At 33.5% G+C, this 25,240-nt stretch overlaps 1 protein-coding gene across 1 annotated transcript in view; it reads right to left on the minus strand.

The window, feature by feature from the left end:
- The window catches only part of LOC6043184, a 314,616-nt gene that overhangs the window by 88,118 nt on the left and 201,258 nt on the right, over positions 1 to 25,240 (minus strand). Inside the window, exon 8 of the mRNA XM_038249531.1 lies at positions 8,283 to 8,453. Coding sequence (XP_038105459.1) covers positions 8,283 to 8,453 — 171 coding nt within the window. The remainder of the gene's footprint in view (positions 1 to 8,282; positions 8,454 to 25,240) is intronic.

Below are 25,240 nucleotides of genomic sequence, written 5' to 3' on the forward strand. Positions count from 1 at the left end.
TTTAAACGTATGAAAAATCATGCAAACATTAAGAAGTTATAGTGTTTTGGAATCGAGAGACTGTCAGCTATCCATTAATATTATAATTTCATGAAAATTTTCACAAAAAATACGTACTATATTTTGAAAATGCAATGTTTCTCGAAAAAATACTCAAAATTTCAGTTTTTACAATATGGGTATCAAATGATCAGGATTTTTTCAAACATTTCGAATGTAATAACAACATATTTTGAAAACACTAAAAAAATTCACAAAACTACGTATTTTTGAAAAAAATACACAAAATATCAGTTTTTAGAATATGGATATCAAACGATCAGGATTTTTTCAAACATTTCGAATGTAATAACAACATTTTTCGAAAATATTCAAAATACTCAAAATTTCTGTTTTTTTCAATATGGGTATCAAAGGATCGGGATTTTTTCATATTTCGAATTTAATAATAACTTTTTTTGGAAACACACATCTTTTTTTGCAAAATTACGTATTTTTGAAAAAAAAGCTCAACATTTAAGTTTTTACAATATGGGTATCAAACGATCGGGCATTTTTCATGCATTTCGAATGCAATAACAATTTTTTTTGAAAATACTCAAAATTTTCACAAAACTACTTACAAATGTATGAAAAAATCCCGATGATACCCATATTGTTAAAACTGAAATTCTGAGTATTTTTGCAAAAAAACGTTGTTTTGTGAAAATTTTGAGTTTTTTCAAAAAATGTTGTTATTACTTTCGAAATTTATGAAAAAATCATGATCGTTTGATGCCCATATTGTAAAAACTGAAATTTGACTATTTTTTTTCGAAAATACGTATTTTTGTGAAAATTTTGAGTGTTTTCAATTTTTTTTTATTACATTCGAAATGTTTGAAAAAATCCCGATCGTTTGATACCCATATTGTAAAAACTTAAATTTTGGGTATTTTTTTTTCGAAAATACGTAGTTTTGTGAAACTTTTGAGTATTTTTAAAAAAATGTTGTTATTACAATCAAAATGTATGGAAAGTCCTGAACATTTGATACCCATATACTGCCGTTCTACGCATAATTGTCCCATGTTCAAAAAAGAGCAACTGAGAAAAACGCGATTGAAATTTTTTGATCGATTTCTGTGTTTCTACGCATAATTGTCCCGTGGGTCCCTATTCAACTTATATGTCCCTAATTGCCCCAGTTAGCAGTTTATCACTCTTACTTGTGATCCTCTTGCTATACAATAGGTAAACACGACATAATGCTTCGTAAAACCATTGATTCCGGGGAAGAAAATACTTGGTGGGACAATTATGCGTAGAATTCCAACGATGGGACAAACAGACTTGGTGTTGTTTTCAATGAGTTCACGAACAAAGTACTAAATGTTATGGGTTTTTCGAAAAGTATACGTCAAACTAAACTTAAAAATGTTAAAAAGTCAGTATAGCAGGCAGAATAGCAATAACAATATATTTTTGGTTTCTATAGAGAAACAAAATTGCATTTTTTGTGAAATTTTTCATGAAATTATAATCATCCCGATTCCATAACACTATAATATTTTTATGTTTGCATGATTTTTCATACGATTATAGCCAATGTCTTCCATATAGCCAGAATCCCATAAGCTCTGTGCCTCGGTTATGCACGCCTCGGTTTTGCATCCCCCATATGCGGTGCCTAACCGAGGCATGTCTGTACTTGACAATTTGTTTCAAGGGGACCATAGTTGATCCATCGAAAAAATGTTGTCTTGTCCATTTATTTTGTAAAAATGGTTTTTAATCGTGTTTTTACCGTTGTACATAAACATTTTAAAAGAGCTTTAGGATCCTATTCACAACCTCGGATTCAGATTTTTTGAAAGATATATCCCCTAAAACAAACCAAAAAAAAAAAAAGTATATTTGGCAGCACAATAATTAACGGTAAATTCAATTTTAAAAATCGGTATTTGGTTTTTGGTGTATCTGTTTTGTCCTTATTCAAACCTACAACTTCGCTATACAGACTTTCGAATACAGATTTTTAAAGGTTCACAAGCCCATCTGAATTACAAAAGTTTCTTTCAAATAAAAAGAAATACAATATATTTTTTTTTAGAAAATTGCGAAATTCTAGTGGAATAAACTCTCCACAACCTATGTATTTTTCCCAAAAATCAGGAGATAGGCTGGATAGTTACGAAGAGTGCTGAAAAAATCATGCTTTCCAACGAGTTGCACACCATTTCTTTTACCATGCTGAAAAACACCTTGAGAAATTTTCAGCACTCAAATGAGTGCTTTAACTAGCTTTTTTGCAATTCCATCGTGAAACTACTTACTTTTCCTGTCATTCTTGAACGACGAAATAGCCTACTTTTCTGTACCAAAAATAACATAATCTAATAGCAACACTTTTCAAAATAAATGCTGAAATGTTCTACTTTTCAGCACTCAAATGGGTGCTGAAAAGTTGAACTTTTCAGCACTTGTTTCGAAAAGTAACACTTTTCAATTTTTTTTTAATTTAAACGATTTATTGACAAAATACATGAAAATTTGACATAAAATTTCACTCAGTGTGTGTTTTTTGGAATTGCAAAAAAATGTTGTATGGAACTCGTTGCAAAACTTGATTTTTTCAGCACTCTTCGTATTTATCCAACTCGGTGAACCTCGTTGGATAAATGTACGACTCGTGCTGAAAAAATCGTCTTTTTGCAACTTGTTGCATAATAGTAGTTTATGCAACAAGTTGCAAAAAGAGGATTTTTTCAGCACGAGTCGTACATTTATCCAACGAGGTTCACCGAGTTAGATAAATACGACAAGTGCTGAAAAAATCAAGTTTTGCAACGAGTTCCATACAACATTTTTTGCAATTTCGAAAAACACCCATTGAGTGAAATTTTAAGTATAATTTTCATATATTTTGTCAATAAATCGTTTAAATCAAAAAAATGTTCAAAAGTGTTACTTTTCGAAACGAGTGCTGAAAAGTTCAACTTTTCAGCACCCATTTCAGTGCTGAAAAGTGTTACTTTTCAGCATTTATTTTGAAAAGTGTAGCTATTCGATTTTGCTATTTTTGGTACAGAAAAGTAGGCTATTTCGTCGTTCAAGAATGACAGGAAAAGTAAGTAGTTTCACGACGGAATTGCAAAAACTACTATTTGCAATCCCGCTGTGAAATAGTCATTTTTTCCTGTCCTTGTGGAGAAACGAAACGGCCTACTTTTCCCTACCTTAAATAACTGAATTGAAATTTAATACCTTTAAATACCAGTGCTGAAAAGACCTACTTTTAAGTAATGAAATGGGTGCTGAAAAGTTGAACTTTTCAACACTTGTATCGAAAAGTACTATTTTTCAATATTGTTTTATTTTGAACGGCGAATTAACTCAACACTTGATTGTTTGACATAAAATTCCATTCAAAAGGCGTTTTTTGGAATTGCAAAAAAATTGTGTAAGCAACTCGTTGCAAATCTTGTTTTCGCAACTTGTTGCATAAACTACTATTTCAGCATGGTTATTAGGATGTAACAAAATGGGTCAATTTGGTTATTCTTGGTGACGATAAGTAGGCCATTTTGTCTTTATAGAATGCCTGGAAAAGAAGGTAACCAAAATTTGTAGCACTTATTAAGACATTTCTAGAATTTATTTTTATTTTTTTGTGTATAAGACATTTTCAAATAAAACTCGAAATTTTTTTAATTCTTATTTTTATCAATGTGAAGAGTGACTTGCAATGTGAATACAAATATTAATTATTGTTTTTCATGGAAAAAATATTGATCCTAAATTGGTTAGCAGATTGGAAAACTGATTGTAATATTTTACACTCTGGGCCGAATGATTTTTCTCCAAATTTTGTATGGAGAATTAGTGCGGTTCGATCCTTGCATCATTCGGCTTTGTTTAAATATTTTAGTAAAATTCAAAGTGGACATGTTTGTGGGGTCTCAAAGTCAAAGTCGGATCTTTCTTGTATTCAGAGTTTGCAGATTTGTACAGTACACATTCGTTCTTTATTTCGTCAAGTTTTCCATATCGCGGTCATCAATAGAACGAACTAAAAAACGAAACTATTGGCACTACGCCCCCCGGGGCATGGCCTTCCTCTAACGTGGGATTTCTGCTCCAGCGCCTCTGACGAGACAGGAGAAACCGGGACCGACGTTTTACTTCACCATCCGATAGAAGCTCAGTGGATAAGGCGGGAATCGAACCCGCGTCTCATAGCATCATCGGGATCGGCAGCCGAAGCCGCTACCCCTACGCCACGAGACCCACAGAACGAACTAAGCGGATTGTAAATACTTATCTTAATAAAAATTGTGTCTTTTTGATCTTAACTGGTCAGTAGTGCGGTCTGCAGAGCAATGGCCAAACGCTAGTCGGATCTCGATGGCTAAAGCTACTTAATTTGCCTGCTGAACTCCAGGCACTCACTGAGTGTGTTGTTTTCTGTTAGTATTTGTCTTTAAATAACATTGTCCAGATTGTTTTATTAAATACTCTTTTTAAAAGTAGCTTTAAACTGTGTTTTGCCTTATTCTTATAACATATATCCAATGCATTCTACTACCAATTCTCAGGAAAAAAAGAAATCCTCATAAAGCACGACAAGTCGACAAACACCGGAAATCTTTGCTCGGATGCACACAACCACCCACAAATACTCATTCACAAAGCCGCACTGACAAGCTGAACGCGAAGCGGAAAATTTATTTATGAGTTTTTCCTTTGCGCCACACAGCTTTGCCCACAATGCACTTTTCTTTTTTTCCCCCCACACAATTGTGATAGCTCATTGCAACCAACTGCTGCTTCCCTCTCCCCACTCTTACTTCTTCTAGCGGGAAAGTGAGATTGGTATTTTGGCAGTTGTGCGGTGGCACGATGCTTCCGTCCTTCTTGAACCATTTTTTTTTGTTGGTTGCTTTTTGAGGGGAATTTTCTTGTCAATCTGGGGCTGGAAAACACCGCTTCTGGCGCGTCCTTGCCGGCGTCATCCTTTTCTTTCGAGGAAGAGAGAGACGTAGCAAAGCACTTGTCGGCAAACGACTAAGGACGACGTTTTGGCGTGTTTTCTTGGCCGCGATAGTTGGGGTTGCCTCAGTGGGAAATATATTTTGTGCTCCCCCGACCCACGAAACGCCGGAACGAATGTGTCACATCAACTACATTTTTGAGGTTAGGAATTTTGGAGGAGGGGAGGGGAGCACGCTTGCACTTTGGAACAGAAATGAATCGTGGCAGCTTTTCTGATCGAGACGAATGGGGTCGGCTAGTGAAGGCAATTTTCGGCAGAGTTGTAAGGCTTATAAAAGTTGCATCGTGAGCGATTTTAACCATAACTTTACTTTCAAATTAATTATTGCTGATGCTTGATTTAGATTTGAGTACAAAGCATTTCAATGAAATTGGGTATTTTGTTTAATTTTGAGAATATTTTATAAGGGTTTATTTTCAAGAGACTTAAACTACTAATTTTAGTTTTTTTCAAAGATTTTTGACTTTCAAATGCAGACTGCGTTGAAACATTCACTAAAATAAAACATAACAGTCTTAAGTTTCGGATCTTATGATAGACTTAAATTTCAAAAATATAAATTGGTTATCGTTTATCAATATATTGACCAAAAATGCTTCTACAAATCGTTATTCATTGCTATGACGGTTTTTTTTCTTGTAGAGATTTGAAAATCAAAGTCGAATTCAATTAAATGTTTTCCTAAAAATATTAACTGTATTGAAATTTCCATTTTTGATTTTCTGTGGCCCGCGCATCCATTTTGAACAGTCATGTAAACTGGCCCGTTGGTCACTTGTAAAGTGATTTTAAGTTTTTTACGCTCACCTCTTTTTCAACAAGTTTTTTTCGACATCCCTTCCCTCCCCCCGTTATTGAAAATTATATTGAAAAATCATGGGCAAAAATCGTTTTTTCGAAAAACTCCAAAAAATCTATTGAAATTATGTTGCAATGAACTATATCAAATAAAAATGAATTCCTCTGCGTTTTTAATCATTTTGGGCATGTTCTGGTTTATTCAAAAAGAATTTGAATTTGAAAGTATTTTCGACGAATTGTTTTTTGTTAGCTAGAAGGTTTTTTTAAGCCGATTTGTTTGAAAATAATGATTGCAATCAAACTTCACGGGTTAAACACATTTAAAAAAAAAATTTGTTGAAATGTTGAAATTCTGACTCTTAACGATTTTTTATCAGTCACATTTAATTAATTGATAAAATTACGCCGTTACATTAATTATGCAGGTTACATGTCGGCCATTTTGGATATGATAAAAATAATCAATTTTATTGAATTATGTATTTGTAAGTACAAAAAAATCAAAGTAAAATAAAAGTACATTTAGTTGAAAACATTTTTCCAAAGAGCTGATAGATGTTTTTTCTAGTCTTTTAAATTAAAATAGCGTAATTTATTTTTATGAACATTTTATTTTTAAATTTGCCAGCAAGCTCAATTGAGCTTCAATTTAAGCACGGTCTCCAAAAACTTTAAGCACCCCTGATTCAAATTAATAATGAATTTTAATTATTAATGAATTTAAAGTCAAATACAGACTTTTCAATCTTTTGATTAATTTTGATTTTATGAAAAATGTAAAAAGTTGATAAATAATTATTATCATACCTTTATTTGTATTTATCAAAATAATGATAGAAGCATGCCTTTATTGATGTATAACGTTTACTGTGTTACATTTTGTTTCTAAATTTTCAAATGATAAAACAGAACAGATATTTTTTTTCGAAAATTTATGAAATTTTTAATATCATTCTGGCACGCAAATATCCAAGCCTCATTAAGACGTTTTTTTTGTATTTTTGGTTAGGTTGTTGTAAATATTTTTCGAAGTTTTTTCTCTTTCACCTTTGAAGGTCGGCCCGAAAAATAAAATTTAAAAAAATATTTGAAATTTTCGAAACTAATGATTGAAAAACAAGTTGTGCATTTCAAATATTTATGCCATGGCATGTTATTTCAATTTTAATACATCTTTGTTAATTTTTCGACTTTGGTCAGAGTCGAGGGACATAAATTTTATAAAATATTTGCAATGGCCTAAATTTATGAATGAATTTTAAGGGCCTTTTCAAATATTAGTGTTGATTTGATGTGTTGTTATCACTTAAAATTGGAAATTTTCTGATCTTTTTGAAAAAAAAGAAACAGAAAAAAAATCAGAGATGATCAAGCTTGGTCATGACTTCTAGGTAATAAAAGTCACGTTTTTACCAAAAAAAAAAAAACATTTTGAGTGAATTACTTAGATAACCTATCTTAAAATCTAAAATCAATAAAGTTTTTTGACTGTTTTTCACGTTTTTCATAAATGATGTCTTTTTTTCAAAAATTTGGCAGCACAACAGCAATTCTCTACGGGGGCGTTATGTTGAATTTTAATCCCTTTTGAAATGATAGTAATGATTTTAATATTTCACGAATGTTTCATATGTTAACATTGTAAATCGGACTATTAGTTGCTGAGATATCGACGTAAGAAAATGGCGGGTTGTTTGAGTGAGACTTTGAAAACATCAATTTTCCTGTTTTTTAACACTTGCATGGCAATATCTCAGCAACTAAGAGTCGTATCACCTAAATTTTGCTTACACTTGAATACGGTGCACTTTATCAAAATTTCACTAAAGTACTTTTTGATTGCAAACTTGATTTTCATCGAAAAATGAAGTTTAACAATTTTTGCGACCAATATTTCGATTAAAAAAAATCAGTATGAATTAAAAAATTCATAACTCGGTACAAGATTTCTTGCACATCCTGGAAATTTCTGAAAAGTTGGCATTTGATGTCCCTTAAAACATATGAAAAATAGTGTTTTTTGCAAATCAAGTTTTAGTGACAATAAGTTTAAAAATCACCAAACTTTTTTAACCGTGTATCATATTTTTCAGTGCAGTCCTTACTCATACCTTCAACTTTACCGAAGACACCAAATCGGTCACCAAATTCCTTCAAAAGATACATATTTTTGAATTTTTATACATCACTTTTGTATGGACAGCTGCCAAATTTGTATGGAAAATTATATGGACAAACTAAAGATGCAAAATGGCTCTTTGGTCATAGATAAGGTACATACAAACATTCATCCAAATCAAAAAATACAATAATTAACTTGTTTGATCAAGTAATTTTATTTTTTTTTTAATTTTTTCTTGTTAAAACTGTATTCTCTATCTTACAATTCAAGCTGAACACAACAACAACAAATCAAGGCCTCTTTAATCAAACTATAAGTACTCACCCTTCTTGGACACGAAACCGCACGGATGGTCGAACAGAAAGTCCCGGAAGTAGTTACAGTCCGGGTCGATGCCGGGCTCCTTGCACAGACAGGTCGGCCGAAAAAACGGAAACGCCTGGAGCGTCCGCAGCGCCGCCTGGCACTTGGTCACGGTCACCGTACTGCAGGCCACTGTTACGGGAAAGAGAAGAAGGAGACCGTTGATTAGCTCTAAAGTTAATTTTGCGTTTCGGAGGTTTTTTTTCTGCGTTTTTTTACGAGTCAATGAAGTTTTATGCTTTTTCAGTGCTCGCCCAGAAGGGACCACACCGTCTGGACTTGGCCATCCCAACCGGATGGCTGATGGCAGGATCAAGGGAATTAATTTTCAATTAAAAACGACGAAAAAGTGAGCCGGCGACGCTGAAATTGGGATTTTCCCAATTATACACGTCAATGAGCGCGCGATATGGATTAATGGTTCTGGGAGGAGGAGGAGGAGGAGGAAAAGGTGGTGGAGGGAAATTTGTAATTCAAGGGAAATGAGCAACACGGTCATTGGTTTCACATCGAGTGGAGATGATGGTTTAAGTGATTTGAAACAGGTTCATTGAATAATGATTTAATTCAGAGGTATCAGAGCGTTTCAATCGCTAAATCGTTTAAATTGATCTTTAATACTAGAACTTGGAAATGGTCTTAATCTAGTTACAGTTGAGACGATAGAACCAGAGTTTAATGCTCTTGAAATATTTAATTTGAAACCATCCACATGAATTCCGCGAACTGCAAACATAAATAATGCCAAACATAGCCCGCAAAGTGAACCGATCACGTAACACTTTCCGATCAATTTCTCACCCCCTCCCTGCCGTCAAGTTTTCCAAAATGGCTCCACCTTCACACAATAAACTTGGCCCACTATTCCAGCCCCACACCCCTCGCCAAAAAAAAAACATACAAACAACTTAAGTTCTTACACAATTGTACACGTAACAGCGAGAGTTCGTCGCCAAAGTCGTCGTCTTGAAATACATCTTCCAGCGAAGAAGGCGAGGAGGTCGAGGCAGGTTCACTCCCGAATCTAGGTCTTGCGATACCATAAATCGGATTTTATTTTCCGTCCACGAACCCCCTCTCCCCTCCCTCATTTCTCCGATGTTTCACACTACTACTCCTGAGAAATACACTCAACGCTCACACACAACAAACCGAGCATCCCCTTTTGGGTGGCGGGGATTCACGTCGACGTCGCGTTTTACAGAGCTTATAAATTATTCAAGGTTCTTTATTGATCCATAAAATTTCCTGCACACGGAAAATGTATTTGTACTTTTTTCGCTCTCTGCGACGTTCGGAGTGTCGAGAATTCCCGGATTGGACCGGTGGAGAGAACTTTTATTTCCGGAAGGAGTCCCGGAAAATTGAACTCGGTCCGTGGTCGGTGGGTCGGTGAGTTGCCTGATCTTTGATTTCTTCCCAATAGTTCTAAAAATTCAAATGATTAACAAAACTTGGAAAAATAGGAGTATGAAATAAATATGTCATTACAATATGAATAACTAAATAGCATAATCATCAATATGTATACAATTTTATTTATTATTTATGAAAGAAATCGTTTTTTGAAACTTCAATGGTTCAGCTTGATCAATTTTATCAATTCCCAAAAAAATACAACAATAACGATGAACAAATTTCATATAAAGATAGAAAAACATCAGTTATTTTTTTTTTATTTGTCTCAACTACCGTCAGTTCGGGTGACTATGGGTCAAAAAACGATTTACCTCTCGTAATTTCTTAATAACAAAAACAATTTAAATAACATCGGAAATCTTTCAACGTAGATTTGTTCTTAGATAGTTTACTGACATTTTCCCAAAATATGGTGGATTTTTACGAACACTACCTTGAATGCCAATAATTTGAAAATTGACCCTATCTCACCCCTTAGAGGGGGTGACATTGGGTCAAATGAAACTAAAATGTTGCTCAAATACAACGATATGGTAAAAACAAGTCATCCAACAGTGTTTCTTGTTCGAGGGAATCGTATTGACATGCTACAATGTTTGAAGTGGAGATTTTCAAACATTTGGGTAGTTTTCGAGCAATTCTTACAAAAATATTAGAAAAATGATTTTTCGAGAGGTCATTTTAAGCCAAAAACGTACCTCAACTTCAGACAGCTGCCAAAATAACAGGATTTGTTCCAGGAACGAGATTTTTTTAGCGAAGTCATCTTAAGATGTCCCCTACACAACCCTTTTAATAGAATTCAGTTTCATTGAGAAGAACCTGAGAAATGGTAAAATCCGTAAAAATTCACTTTGACCCAATCTCACCCACCAGACCCAATGTCACCCCCACTGACGGTACATAACACGTTGAAAGAAAACGTGTTCATTATTTTGCAATATTTTTAAATTTTCTGTCATTATCAATACCAAATGTTTATAAAAATTATCTTAGCTTTTTAAATACTTGAAATTTTCTTTTGCTGAAAACTGATACGAAAACACTAGTTTATTTCACATATTTAATTGATTGGACTTTTGGTGAGTTTAGGATCTGACTTGTTTGGGAGAAATTTTATCAAATAACATTTCTAAATCTTAACCAATAAAGAAAAAAAATGAACAATCTAATATGAAATATTTAGTAATCGAAATTTTCCTTAATTTTCATTAAAAACTAATTAAATAGATTTAAAATTCTACCAGGGCTACTTTTTAGAGTTTGGATACAAATTTTATTTTATCATTGTAACACAGGCAAAATGATCATAACTATTTGATTAAGTTTTAGAAAAAGTTATGATTTGATCATTTTTGACCAATTTTTCGAAGTTTTAGCCCAAGCGTGCCCTTCGGCCCGTGAAGCCATTTCATCCGGCCCGTGAAGACCCTTGAAAATGGTTCAATAACTGGCCCTTGAGACCCTTGATGAAAATTATTATTTTGATTTTTATTGAATGCAATGAAATTTGAACCATATTGTTGATTTTATTTGAATAAAATGTTCATGATTTCAAAAGTATTTGAAAAATATCTTTATTTTTATTTTTGATTATTGCCATTAAGATTTGTCTAAAACTCAAAACATTGCAAATTCAAAGCTATTATATTTAATGTGCAAGAATACATGTACATTTGTTTTTCTTAAGTTTGAAGTCTGTTTATTATTATTTCAAAACATCTAGAATTTCCTTTTAAATCAAAATGGACAAAATAAACTTCTAACATTTTATGAATAATTTATCTATTGAAGTAGATTTTCACTGAATAATTAAGAAATACGTTCTTTTTTATGCCTCCCTTATGTTTTGGATAAATGTATTTCAATTTGTATTAGTATTCAGTGTAACTTAAACGTAAATTTCAAAAATCTCTTATTATCATGAGAACAAATTTTAGATTTAAGTGACATTATAAAATGACAAAAAAAATCAAAATTGAAACATGTTTTTTTAAAGATTTTGGATTGATTTAAATTTCTTTTTATCTTAAAAAAAAATCCAAGAAGATAATATTGTTCTGAATGTACTTAAAACATGTTTCTTGTGTCAAAGGCATTTTTTAATTTCAATGTTTTGAATAATATAGAACTGATATTTTACATGGACAAAAGTATAAAAATTAATTTTTTATCATTTCAAAATATTTTAGATATATTTTAAAATAAGAATTGTTATTTTTAACGATTTTTTGCATCCTCATTCCTAAGTGTTCTTTGCCACTTTTCACGATGAAAATAAAAATTGAGAAAATTTAGAAATGCAACAGATGATTCCTTTACACTTCTTTCAGCATTGTAGCAGTTTCCATGATTTTTTTATAATTTCGTCACTAAAATTTAGAATGAAAAATGGTCCGGCCCGCCACTGCTTCCGGTAAACCAAATTTGACCCCTGTTTAACACCTTAACTTTTCTACAGTCGCGCTAGTGTACTTTGTGCGCCGTTTGTAAGATCGCGAAAAACGCGACTTCCAAAGGTTAATGTCAATCGTGAGCTTGGGGAACAATTTTTCAGAAAGTTAAGGGTTACATACATGTAGAAAATCACAAAATTTCATATTACAGAAAATTTATTAAAATCACTTATAAGCTGATATTCAATCACTTCTGAAAGTTTCACGAAGATATTTCATAATTAAACTGAGTTAGAGACGATTTAACCTAAAATTTTTGCCATGCGCAAAGTGGCCTGTCATACTTTCAGAGCGTTTTTCTTTAACATTCCAACGCCCAAGGCTCCAACAAAGTTGGAACGGTAACTTCAACTCGCTGGTTCTCGACTCAACCAATCAAGATGATTCTTCTTTCCAGTGATTTGTTAGGATGTCTAGATGATTCTAGAACTTTAAAGAACTTAATTTGATCAAAACTGTAATTTTTGCAATTAAAAACATCGTTCCAACTTTTTTCGCGTGTAAAAAAATTCGCCGAAAATTCCGCGGAGGCAGTCGTTTAAAAAAAGTTGGAACGATGTTTTCGGTCGCAGAAATGACAGATTTGTTCAAATCAAGTTCTGCAAAATTTTAGGATCATCTAGACATTCCTACAAATCACTGGAAACAATAATCGTCCCGATTGGTTGAGTAATGCCCGATAACCCGCGAGTTGAAGTTACCGTTGCACCTTTTTGGGAGGCTTGGGCGTCCGTGTAAGTTGGACATGCGTTGGGCGTTCCAGTGTTAAACACAGAGTTGATTTACGGGTGCCACGATATTTCGAGATGGGATGGACCATATTGACTGGAATTCGACGTGAAGACTCTCAAGACATACCCCGTGTGCATGACGAAGCCCGATTTTCAAATTTTGCTTTTTTTAAAAAAATACAAAAATAAAAAAATTATGATAAATGAAAAATACATTAAAAACAAAATAAATATTTTTATCTTTTTTTAAAATAAACTTTTTTGAAAATCGGCCTTCGTCATGGACACAGGACCGGTTAAAAGAGTCTTCACCAAAATTTTGAGCCGATTTGGTCAAATCAGTGTTGCGATATCGTGGCACCCGTTTTGAAACTGCTAACTTCAAATAGCTATAAATCGGCAATGCTACAACCAAATGTCTTCAAATTTGTTGTATATTGTTATGCCCAGAAAACAGAATTTGTAAAAGTATTAGTGTATGCTCATACCAACCTCTGACATTTTTGCCGATTTACATGTTTGTAACCCCTCAAGCAAATTTTGCATTAGTATTGTGCTTTGGACGTTTTTTTGGCTCGTACATTGCTAAAATTGTGAGGATTTTTTTTATTTCAATGCTGAACGGTACACTCTGGCTGTCCCTGTTCAAATTGTATTCTAGATTATAACGAGCCAATGATAATCCACAAATTCTATGATTAGAAGCTTTTAAAACCTAACAAATGTCTTGAAATTGGTTTTTATGACCATTTTAAAAATATCCAGAATTCCCTAAATTTTTCAGGTTTAAAAAAATATGTTTCTTGGGAAGTTTAAAATCTGGTGAAATAGGTTCTCTACTTGGATTTTTAACAGTTTTCAGTTACTTTCTGCTCACAATTATTTTAAAATTATATATTTTATGTTAATTTTCTGCAGATTTTAGCGTAGCATGAAATATCCATGAAATTCAAAAGTTTTAAATTAACTGCCATGAAATTTAAACATTAAAATACTTAATTAAATATTGATCAGACGGTCGCTTTTTGAAATGGAAAAGGGTCCACTTGTTGACCCTATATGTAAAAAAAAATCTTTTTACAGATATTTTTATTAAATTCTTCACGGATAAAAAATCGATGAATAATTCGAAATAAATTAAATTCTTTTATCACCAAAAAAAATGAGTTTATTCACCAGTTAGTCGAACAAAAACATAAAATTTTATAGGGAAGCGATAAAAAAAATCAAAGAACATTAAATTAAAGAAAAATATTCAATATAGGTTGAAAAAAGTTTTATGATTTTTCATGCTTGAAAACCCCCTCAAATTTCCAGCATTCTACCTCTGTTCTGAAATGTGCACACGTTAGGCAAACGTCATTTCGCATTTCTGAGTATACCCAGTTTAAGTAAATATGAAAAATCCATGACGTTTGCCAAGAGGGTGCGGAGGGTTGAGTGGAAGAAAATTTAAATTTTTTATGAGGAAATTCGATGGAATGAATTTTAGTTAACTTTTTTTCTGGGTAAAAATTTATTTTTTTTTTAATTACAAGACGTTGCCCTTAAAGCAGCACAATTGCTCAAGGTTACGACTCATCCCGTGGCTCAGTGAACCGTTTCCGTGACCGACAACCCAGACTAGACGGATGATTTATGCCCCAGAGTCGAGGGTGACCTACAGCTCCTTCTCCACCGCCGGAAATGCTTTGTGAATTAACCATGAAAAAAAAAACTTATAATAATTGGAAGGCAGACTTGCCACCGAAGAAGTTGCACTGCACAAGACAAGGCTAACCGGTGGCGGTTGTCGTCTTTTTTTTTGTGTCCTTATCGGATGACCGTGATCTTGTGGGCAAAGTTTGTTTCAGGACAAGCTCGTGGGAATGTTTAAGGTTGCGATCTGAAAGTCTCTTTAAGAAATTGCTTCAAACGATATAAAAAATGCTTGATTATTTATAATGAAGCATAAATCAGACGAATAAACAAATATACAGCAACACAGACTTAACAAGCTTTGCGTGACTGAAATTCTGCAATCTGACTGGGCATTAGTTTTTCGCCCAACTTGTTGAAAATTGCTTTCCGTGCGCCTCGATGTTGTGATTTTTCACCGTGATGATTTTCGACGCTGCTTCCGCAAATAATTGGAGTGTCAAAATTGCAATTCCAGCTTGTAACGGCAACTCCAACGTTGTGGCCACTTTTCCATTCCCAGCCACCTCGGGCGTGAAAATCGAAAAGAAAATTTCCGCAAGAAGTCCGCAGGTGTTTTCCCACCGGTAGCTTTCCCAGGACGGAGAAAAAGGGGTGTGGTAATTTTTCTTCACCAGTGCTCCTTCCGAGCCAATCATCATCTTTGCTGGCTTGGTCTTGGGGGGAAACTCACACTCATGGTGCTGGAGCGAGAAATCATCTTGGGTTCAAAACTATACTGAAATTGGTTCACATTCAAGTAAATTGTAAATCAGAGATGGAAAAATTTAGCATGAAAAGTTGTAGAATTTCCTTAATTATTACACGGAGAGACTGTGCCCAGAAATTTTAACAATTAAAATTGTTGATTTTACTTTCGTAAATTTCAACAAAAGCGTACTTGTTGCGGCCAATTTTCAGTTAAATCAACCAAAATTAAGTAATAATTTAATAACCTGTTTGTTGAAAATGCTAAAGGCAAAAAGCTAACAGATTTCCCGAACTCGAATGAACGTGCTCGACTGTTAGCTTTGGTTTTAGAAAAATCAAGATTTTTTTTGGTTAAATGTAAATATCAATTGGTTGAATATTAAAAAGATGAACTTGGGTTTGTTTACGTTTGTCATTTGAAGTCAGGATTCGAACAAGAGCGGTCGATTTGTTGAGTTTGTGTTGTTAATTGTGAAGTGAGAGAATGTGAAAGGTGAAAATCACACTATTTGGCTAATGTTGAAGTGCAAATCGAAGTGAACACTGTTGCAACTGTGGAGGTGCAATTGGTGAGTAAGCTTGTTGATGATTTCTTTGCAGGTGATAAACTATGAAGAACAAGACGAGGACATTCGCAATGAGGACCTCTGATGCGAGGGGACTTCATGACAATGCTTTAAGGAAAGGGAAGGGCAGTGAAAGGAAGAGGCGGGCGAACTCTTGCACGACAATACTTGCACGGGCAAATTTAACAAAAGGTTGGTTAATCTAAGTAAGTATGGATTTATTTTTACATAACAATTTATCTGTTGTGATTTTAATTAGAAAACTGAATAATGAAAAACCTTCGTTCTTACGATGGATACAAATTTAATGAACCATTATTTTTTTCAGAATCATCAACCATAAAATACATGGAAATGCGTACACATAATATTAAAATAAAAATTAGATGATGGGAAATGTCTAAAAAATAAAATTTATAAAAGATATACAAAAGAAGATAGAAATATTTTAAAAATGCTGTTAATAGAAGACTGTTAAATAAACTGGTAAGTAAAACTCTAAATATTGTTTTCAGGAATCGGAGTATGTTGAATAAATTTAATGCAAGCTTGGTAAGTAGCATTATTGATATTTCTTCTTTCCTCATCATAATTAAATTTATTTACGATCCTATTTTCAGTTTATAGCCAAAATTAAGAATTTTGTATTAAATTACTAATAGATTTTATATGTCTATTTGCAGCAAAAGGTTCAATTTGGTGTAAATTCTGTGTCCAACCACAAGAAAAATAACTAAACCTGAGACCGTTGTAGATGATGATGACTTATCGGATGATTGCACAGTGATGGTAAGTGAATACAACACTTAATTTTATACAACATAATAACTTAACTTGGTGAAAATTTTGCTCGGTTTATATTTTTAAGGAATTCACATCTTTTTTAAATATGTTTCACAAAATTTGTAACATGTTTTATTATTATTTTTAGATTTATGCAACGTAATTTTTCAAACTTTAATCAAACTTTACATGTTTTATAATAACAGTTAATAAAAAGTTTTGTTTTTATGCTTTTTAACAGTAATTTAATAACTTCATGCTAAAAAAATTAGTACAAAAGTTAAAATTTTAGGCAGAATAAATGCGAATATTAAAACAACCAACATTAATTTGTGAGGCATTATTAAAAAATTTACTTCAAATTCAATAAAAATATTGCTAACAATAGCTAATTAATGACTACATGTACGAATATTTTTCTGTATTTAAGTAAGACATTAGTTAAAAATATAGCTAGAAATTCAGCCCGGCCTGTATCGTTAGATAATTAAAGAAAATATATATGAACACTTACATAAATTATGTCTAATTAAGAAATGTTTTGTTATAGACCACTAATTATTTGCTGCATGCAAAAATGTTTCAGTTAATACAACGAAAAAAAATGTTGAAAAATAGTTGAAAAGTATGGTCCAGCCTGTTTTTTACAGAATATTCCACAATATTTCAGCTGAAAACAAGAAAAAAATAGTTAATTTTCTGAAAAAAATATTCTAGCAGTCGACTGCTAGAATTTTTTCGGCTATTTAGCCAACAAAAATGGCAATTCCAACTATTTTTTAGTTACTTTTAGTTATTGGTGGTCAGCAATTTTGGGTTAACAAAATCAACAATCGATTGTTGAAAAAAGCTGTGTAAAAATTAACCCATACTTTTAGTTAAATTAACCAAGATTTTCTTAGATTTGCCCTGGCCGGTCTCTCCGTGTACAACATTCTCAAGTAACTGGTATTTCATGGAAGGCGAAAATTTAGAAAACAAAATGTTTCGAAAACTATGAAACAACAAACGAATAAGTCTAAGGTTTTCCACCACAATGACACACCTACATGACACTCATGCACACATACACTCTCAACGCAACTCGAAGAATCATATCTTCTCGTAAAACATTGGATTGGAAGCAGCACTGTTCCACCTTAGTTCTGTGGTTTGGTTCACCCCCAGCTTTTTTTCCTCTTCCTCATGAAAAAGTCAACCACAGAAAACTCCAACTGGAGCAAAACTTTTCACCTTTCCGCCAACAAAAATTGACTTTGGCAAGCTTCGGTGCACATGATTCTTGTACTTTTTATTTTTGCTTTTTACTTGTTTTCAAAGTTGTCAGCAGAGCCTCAAGGGAGATGAAATTGACCTACCCCGTCCTGGTCCTCGTCGTCGGGATTTGTTTGCTCAGAGTTTCAACCCCTGGAACAGCAAAAGTTATGGAGTTTTTTTTTGCGACGTTTATTCTACTAATGAGGAAATTGAAACGAGTCGTGTTGCAGAAATTGTTGAAAATTCAAAGTTTCAGAATTCTTTTTTTCAGTCCAACTGAGATTGTTTTGAAAGAAATTAATTTAAAAAATCTAGACAAATTTAAGCAATCCAGGCTAGATTGAAAAGGCGCGAAAACAATCAATTTGTTAAGTTCATTAACACGGTGATAATCATGATAATGGAAAACGACTTCATTATTCTATGCTCTTTTTTTTCCTCTTTTCAATGGAAAACTCTCCCACTGCGAAAGCGGAGGGCTGAAACAAGCAAAAAGTGACAAATTGTTATTTGCGAACGCGCGACACCTCCACCGGGCCCTGCTGAGAGAGGAGGTGGAATGTTTTTTACTCCCACAACCACCTCCCATTTTCAACCGAAGGGTGGGGAGGAGGAGCGGTGACGATGAAAATAAAGGGAGAACAAACCATGCGACGTTAATGGCATCTCCAGCGATGATGATGAAACCGGTGTCTTGCCGGTTTTAGGGTGGGGGATCAATTGTTGGACGTGGTTTTTTACTTGTCAATTTGGTTAATTTCATTGAAGTTTTAACATCCTCTTGACAAATGTTTTTGAGATTTTTTGAAGTTTTATGTTTCTACTTAATTGTTTCAACATTTTTTTTGCTTTTTTGTTCGATTTTTTCTAAATTTCATTATGTTACTCTTTTTCTTTTTTTTATTTTTTTCTGTATTTATGTTTATTATTTTTCATACTTTTTATTATTTTCCTTTCTTTTTCCTTTTTCTTTCTATGTATTCTTATTCTTTCTTATTTTTGTTTTCTGTCTTTTTCGCTTCTTTTTCTTAGTTTCTATTCTTTTTCTATTTTTTATTTTTATCTAACATTGAAGAGGACATGAGCAATTCCCCTCAAATTTCGCAAATGAACTTTGTTTGTATTTTTTTATTTGATTCATACATTGTTGGCAGCTATTCATTCAAAAATGGTACGAAAATATTCGAAAATCTGTATTTTTTTTGCAAAAACTTTCAAATCGAGTTGGTGTCTAGGCCAAAGTTCTATTTATTGACAAGGACTATTAAAACAAAAAAATATACCGTCATCAGGGGTGACATTGGGTCTAGGGGGGTGAAATTGGATCATGCAAATTTCAGCTTTTTTGTCCAATGACATCTCTGATGACGGTACACGGAAAAAATCAGCCGATTTTTCCGTCGTCATTTATCGATTTTAAGTTTTTATGAGGTGCATCTCTGAAAATATTTTGTTCGAAAAGTTAAACAAATCTTTTAGATTTAAATAACAAAAAAACACTGTGAATTTTTTAATCTTTTCGAAAAACATATGCAGGATTTATTGTACCGTAAACCGGGGTGACTTTGATAGGATTTCAATTTGTTTTGGAATCTTTTTCAACAGGTAGGGTTTTTCTATAGATTATTATTTTTGAACATGTAATGGGGTATGCCATACACAGTCCAAGGCGCTAGTTTGGAAAAACAGTTTTTCCAATAGTTTTAAGAACATTGGTTCCTAACCTTTTTTTACCAATTCCCCCCTTAGAATAGTGTCAAGTCCTTAACTCCCCCCTTCAATTTTTAATTTAGTATCAATTCACAAAAGTTAGGATAATTTATGTTCAATGATTGAATTTTTCAGTACAAAATAAAATAATCTTGCAATAAAAGAACAAATTCCTAACGATTTGTTTGTACAATTTTTAATACTTTGATTATGTTGAATGGAATGCATAACCTGATTAAAAATATAAAAAAAAGTCTTAAAGAAAGATCTCCTACACAAAAAAGAGCAGCTCATAATCGAAAAAAAAAATCCTTGAACTCGAGGAAAATATTTTTAAAAACTAATGCCTTGCTATGTTTGAAAGTTTGTCAAAGAATTCTGTATCGCAAACGAAATGTTTGCAGCTAATTTTTGAAAACTAGTGCAAAATATTGATGATCTGTTCATGTTTTTAATGATAAGAAAATTCAAAGAAATTTATTTCTTCAAAAAACATTTTAAATTTTTTTTTGCGCCAAATATATCGTAGACATCTTCAAAAAAGAAAACGAAGAAAAATATCATTTATTTTATGAGGAAAAAAATATTTAAAAAAAATAAGAAAGTTTTATAGCAAAACCCTACACCACCCAGTTAAAATTTTGGGGTGAAATATTAAAAATCATATAAGATGTTTCAAACTTTATTTGTACTTTGAATGTAATCATCACTAAAGTAACTGATATAGTTTTTAGGGGAAAAAATCAATGTTTATATGAAGTTAATTAAGTTTAAAAGCTTTTTAACAAAATACATTTAAATTTTAGGTAAAATTGATAAAAAGTCGGAATTTTGCCTGAAATTTGTTAAAACTAGTTTTGTTTATAAAATCATTGATTTATATTGCATTTTATACTGAATTCGAAGCACGAAACACAAGTTTTCACATCTTACCGGAAATTTGTTAAACTCAAATTACCTTTAAATTTAGAGATTTTTGGCGTTTTTTGTTCCTTAACACACATTAAAACATCGAGATGATTTAATTATTAAATGAATTATTTAAAAATTGGCAGAAAAGTTCAAAGTATTTATTTTTCTCGGATTCACCAAATCGATCAGAAAAATCTTTCAATAGATAGAGATTTTTGAAGATTTTGCGTGCCTTTTATGGGCGAGCCAATGACTCAAAATGGTTTTTAAGGAGGTTATAAGGAGAGAGTCCCCACAGCATATAAGCCAAAAAATACAAAAAATAAAAATGCATTTAATCGGCTGGTTTTACTTGCATGCTCTTTGAAATTATTTTCAATACTGAGCTGTTCTCTACGGAATCGGTCTTTTTTCTTTAATTTTAATTTTTGTATTTTTTAATCCGGCTGAAACTTTTTTGGTGCTTTCGGTATGCCCAAAGAAGCCATTTTGCATCATTAGTTTGTCCATATAATTTTCCATACAAATTTGGCAGCTGCCAAAACATTCAATATTACGCCCATTTAAAATGTTTTCTTGATTTAAATTTTTGAAAATATTTTTTCGAAAAGATCGGAAAATTTCATGTTTTGACATTGTAAATCGGACCATTAGTTGCTGATATATCGACATTAGAATATGGTGGGTTGTTTGGGTGAGACTTAGAAAACATAAATTTTCCTGTTTTTTAACCTTTGCATGGCAATATCTCAGAAACTATGGGTCGTATCAACAAAGTTCAATAAAGCAATTTATAGAGAATTTTCTCAGCTTTTCAAAAATATTTTTTCAAAGGTGGGCAAACATGGGCACTTATTTTAAAAAATGAAAAACTGCGACTATTTTCAAAAAAGTTACCTAAAAATGGTTACAACTTGAAAACGGTGCACTTTATCAAAAATTCACTAAAGCACTTTTTGATTGCAAATTCGATTTTACATCGAAAAATGAAGTTGCCCATTCCGGAAATTTCTGAAAAGTTGGCATTTGATGTCCTCTAATACATATCAAAAAATAAAAAAAATTAAAAATTGCGTTTTTTTGCAAAGGGACCATCCATAAACCACGTGGACACTTTAGGGGGTATGGTGATTGTTCACGATCCATACAAAAAGTTTTTATTTGTATGGACAATTGTCCACGAGGGGGTTGAGATTCCCAAAAAGTGTTCACGTGGTTTATGGATGGTCCCAAATCAAGTTTTAGTGACAAAAGATAAACAAAAAATAACCAAATTTTTTTCACAGTGTATAATTTAGCGTCCATATCCATACCTACAACTTTGCCGAAGTCACCAAATCGATCAAAAAATTCCTTCAAAAGATATAGATTTTTGAATTTTCACATATCATTTTTGTATGGACAGCTGCCAAAGTATGGAAAATTATATGGACAAACTAATGATGCAAAATGGCTTCTTTGGGCAAACCGAAGGCATCAAAAAAGTTTCAGCCGGATTAAAAAATACAGAAAAAATTGAATGACCGAAATCTCAGAGAATTGCTCTACTGTTGATAGATTTCTTCTTCATATTAATTTTTGTCTCTTATTCTATCTACGCAGCTGTCTTCCTCAATTTTTGAATTGCTTCTTTCCAGTGTTGCAAAGAGTGATAGAAAAGCTATCAATAGAGTATCTCTGCACCAAAAATATCCGAGAGTTTAGCGGCCGTCACTATAGCTTGTGAGATCTCTTCCTGTCTCTCGTGATTCCCAGCGATGTCATTCTCTCTCTATCACTCCTTCCCTTTTCCTCGACTATGCGCTCTCACCGCTGAGTCTCTCAACCTCTCCGAAAACTGCAATGAGAGAACGCGAGATGGCGATCAGGAGCCGACCACGCATGACGCCCCTTCAAACTGCGTGTGCAAAATTGGTTTTGTGGCGGCTTTTGTGGTTAAACGCTGTTGCGGTAGGATGATCGTGGAAGCGAGAATGAAAGAGAAAAGGAAAATGTCAATCGCGATTGAGTAAACACGAAAACGTGTTCGGCTATGTTCGGCGCTGAGAGTTTCAATGAAGAGAGAAGAGCAGTTGTATTTGAGGCATGAATATTCAGGCGAGATAATTGTAGTTGCTGAGAGGTGATATTTTGATATTTTAACAACCCTGCTTCTTTTTTTTTTTTTGAGCATCAAAATGTATTTATTATATTGATTTTTATAACAATTCTCTCTTTTATTATCTGTTCATCAAGCAATTAGAAAATATCTGAATAAGAAATGTTTAATTTATTATTTTTGTGAAGTTACAACAATATTTTTAAATTGGCTTGTGAATAAAAGAAGATGACTTGTTTCAAATGTTTTATTCATCTGTAGTTCTTCGTTGCTTCCTTTTTCTTTTTTAAAATTTTGTGCATTTTTTCAGGATATTTATTTTATGTATCCAAGTCTCCATTGATGTTCAACAATGACGTGAACGACCGGATATCTAAAAACGCCTTCTACAGATGTTTTTATCGTCGCTTCAGTTCGATTTTCAAAAGCAGACTGAAATATTTACAGTAATGTAACTAAATAACTTTTATGAATATTAACACAATCTCGCAATGAAACGTAAATGCCAATGAAATCAATAAGTTCAGTTTTGGGGAAGTTTGATGATTCAGATAGGATTGCTAAAGGATTTGTTGTTATAGATTTGATTATTGTTAATATGTTTTTAAAAGAAAAAAAAAATAGTCCTAATGGTTGAAACTTACCATCTTTAAAAAATGTTTGGAATTATAAAGCAACAAAATTTAAATCTTTTCTTTTTTTAATCACTTCAAATTGAATGTAAACAACAATTTAAACTCCAAGCTCCTCAGTCCAGTACAAACCAGTGATTAGCAGCTGTAAAATATTACACATAATTCCAGGCTATCTGCAGCGCAGTTGCTTAAAGCCCTGCTCGAGCTGCTCGCTGAGTAAACCCCTTTCGAAGATTTCCTATCTCGAAACCAACATGGCTACCACATCCCACCAGCCACCAGGCCGAGCTTATCTGTTGAGCAATAAATCCTAGCATGGAAAAGTGCAAAGCAAAAATCAACTCCGGCTTCCTTCAGTGCTGATGCGAAGAATCCAGTTCCGGAAGGTTCAACCGATTCGATTTCTCTCCGATATGCAAATGCTCCCTGAGCGCGTCCTGGGCCGTCTCCTCTTCAAAGTCGTAAAGATCCTGCCTTCTCGTCTTAACCCTCAACAAGCCGATTCGAACTATCTGAATGCGTTATTTTTCATTTTTAAAAATTATCATTATTGAATCATTTGTTCAATTATACCCTAAAACTGGAAATTAAAAATAACAAGTAAATTTGAAAGTTGAGGGTTAACACCACACGCGGAAGCTCTCCCGATACCATCAACCTACAAAAGCCCACCGGGAACCCGTCCGACGCTCCACCTGACCAGCACCGCGCGGACCGGTGCACCGGGACAGGTCCCACGCGGAGATCCTTCGGGGCTTTGCTGGTTTGAATTGTGCTCCCTAGAACGACGCCCGACGGTCGTCCGTCTTAGATAAAGAAAAAAAGAGCAAACTTGCAAGCACCGACTGGCTGCATTTGGCCGCGCACTGGCCAAACACTTGGTCGACGTTGGGGCCAGGGGCCAATTGGGTGAAAGACAGAAGAGGGAGGGGTGTTTTATGGGTGTCTCTCACCCCGGAACCGGTTCCATACGTGGAGGAGGATTGCTAAAGAAGGAGCAAAATTGGAAGACGAAAGCGGGCGAATGCTTACGTAAGCATTAAAGAAATTGCCAGTGTTGCCAAACCGAACCATGGGGCAATCTTTATGGATCAGGAGGATTCCTTCGAGTTGCTGCACTATTGGGGGAGGTGACTTTGAAATATTTTTAAAAATGCTGTGAGAAACTATTTAGGTGTTTTTCAAATATTGTTTATGCGATTTAAAATGGGTTAAATGTTAAATTCAAGATTGACTTATATTTTTATTTGTTGAATTTCTCAACTGGATTTGTATTCTTTATTTCAGTGCAATATCTTCAATATATTAGGTGAAAGGAACTGGTTTCTATCCATAAAAAAATGGTTTGTATTTTTAACTGGGTTGTCAATTATTTTATTTCAATCTTATGTCTGTGGCAGTGCGTGGCCGAATGGTTACGCTGTCCGCTTTGTAAGCGGATGATTCTGGGTTCGATTCCCATCTGCTGCAACCTTCCATCGGATGAGGAAGTAAAATGTCGATCCCGGCCTTGGTTGTTAGGCCGTTAAGTCATTCCAGGTGTAGGAGTTGTCTCCATGCCATAAGTACAAACAACACACCAAATCAAGCCTACTCCGGTGGAATCGCTGGCGGCGGTTGGACTCGCAATCCGAAGGTCGTCAGTTCAAACACTGCACAGCTAAAAAAGTAGTAATCCAGCTGCGTGTAAAAGGCCTGGGTGTAAAATAAACTTTGCATTATTTTATGAAATTATGTGTAATATTACACCCTGAAATATGTAGCCCATCAGTATGGGAAACCTACATAACCGAAATGTCAAGCTCATATATGCGTTTATCCTTTCAATTTTTCATCGGTCTGATGGCCGAGTGGGCTAAGCCAGTCCTGACTGTTGGTGCTGGGTTTGAATCCCGTAGGTTACAACTTTTTTTTTTGTGTTTGCAAAAATTGTACATGCAGTGTATAATATTAAGTGTTTATTT

This window comes from Culex quinquefasciatus, chromosome 1 (assembly GCF_015732765.1).
Source record: "Culex quinquefasciatus strain JHB chromosome 1, VPISU_Cqui_1.0_pri_paternal, whole genome shotgun sequence".
In the NCBI taxonomy this organism is placed as follows: Eukaryota; Metazoa; Arthropoda; class Insecta; order Diptera; family Culicidae; genus Culex; species Culex quinquefasciatus.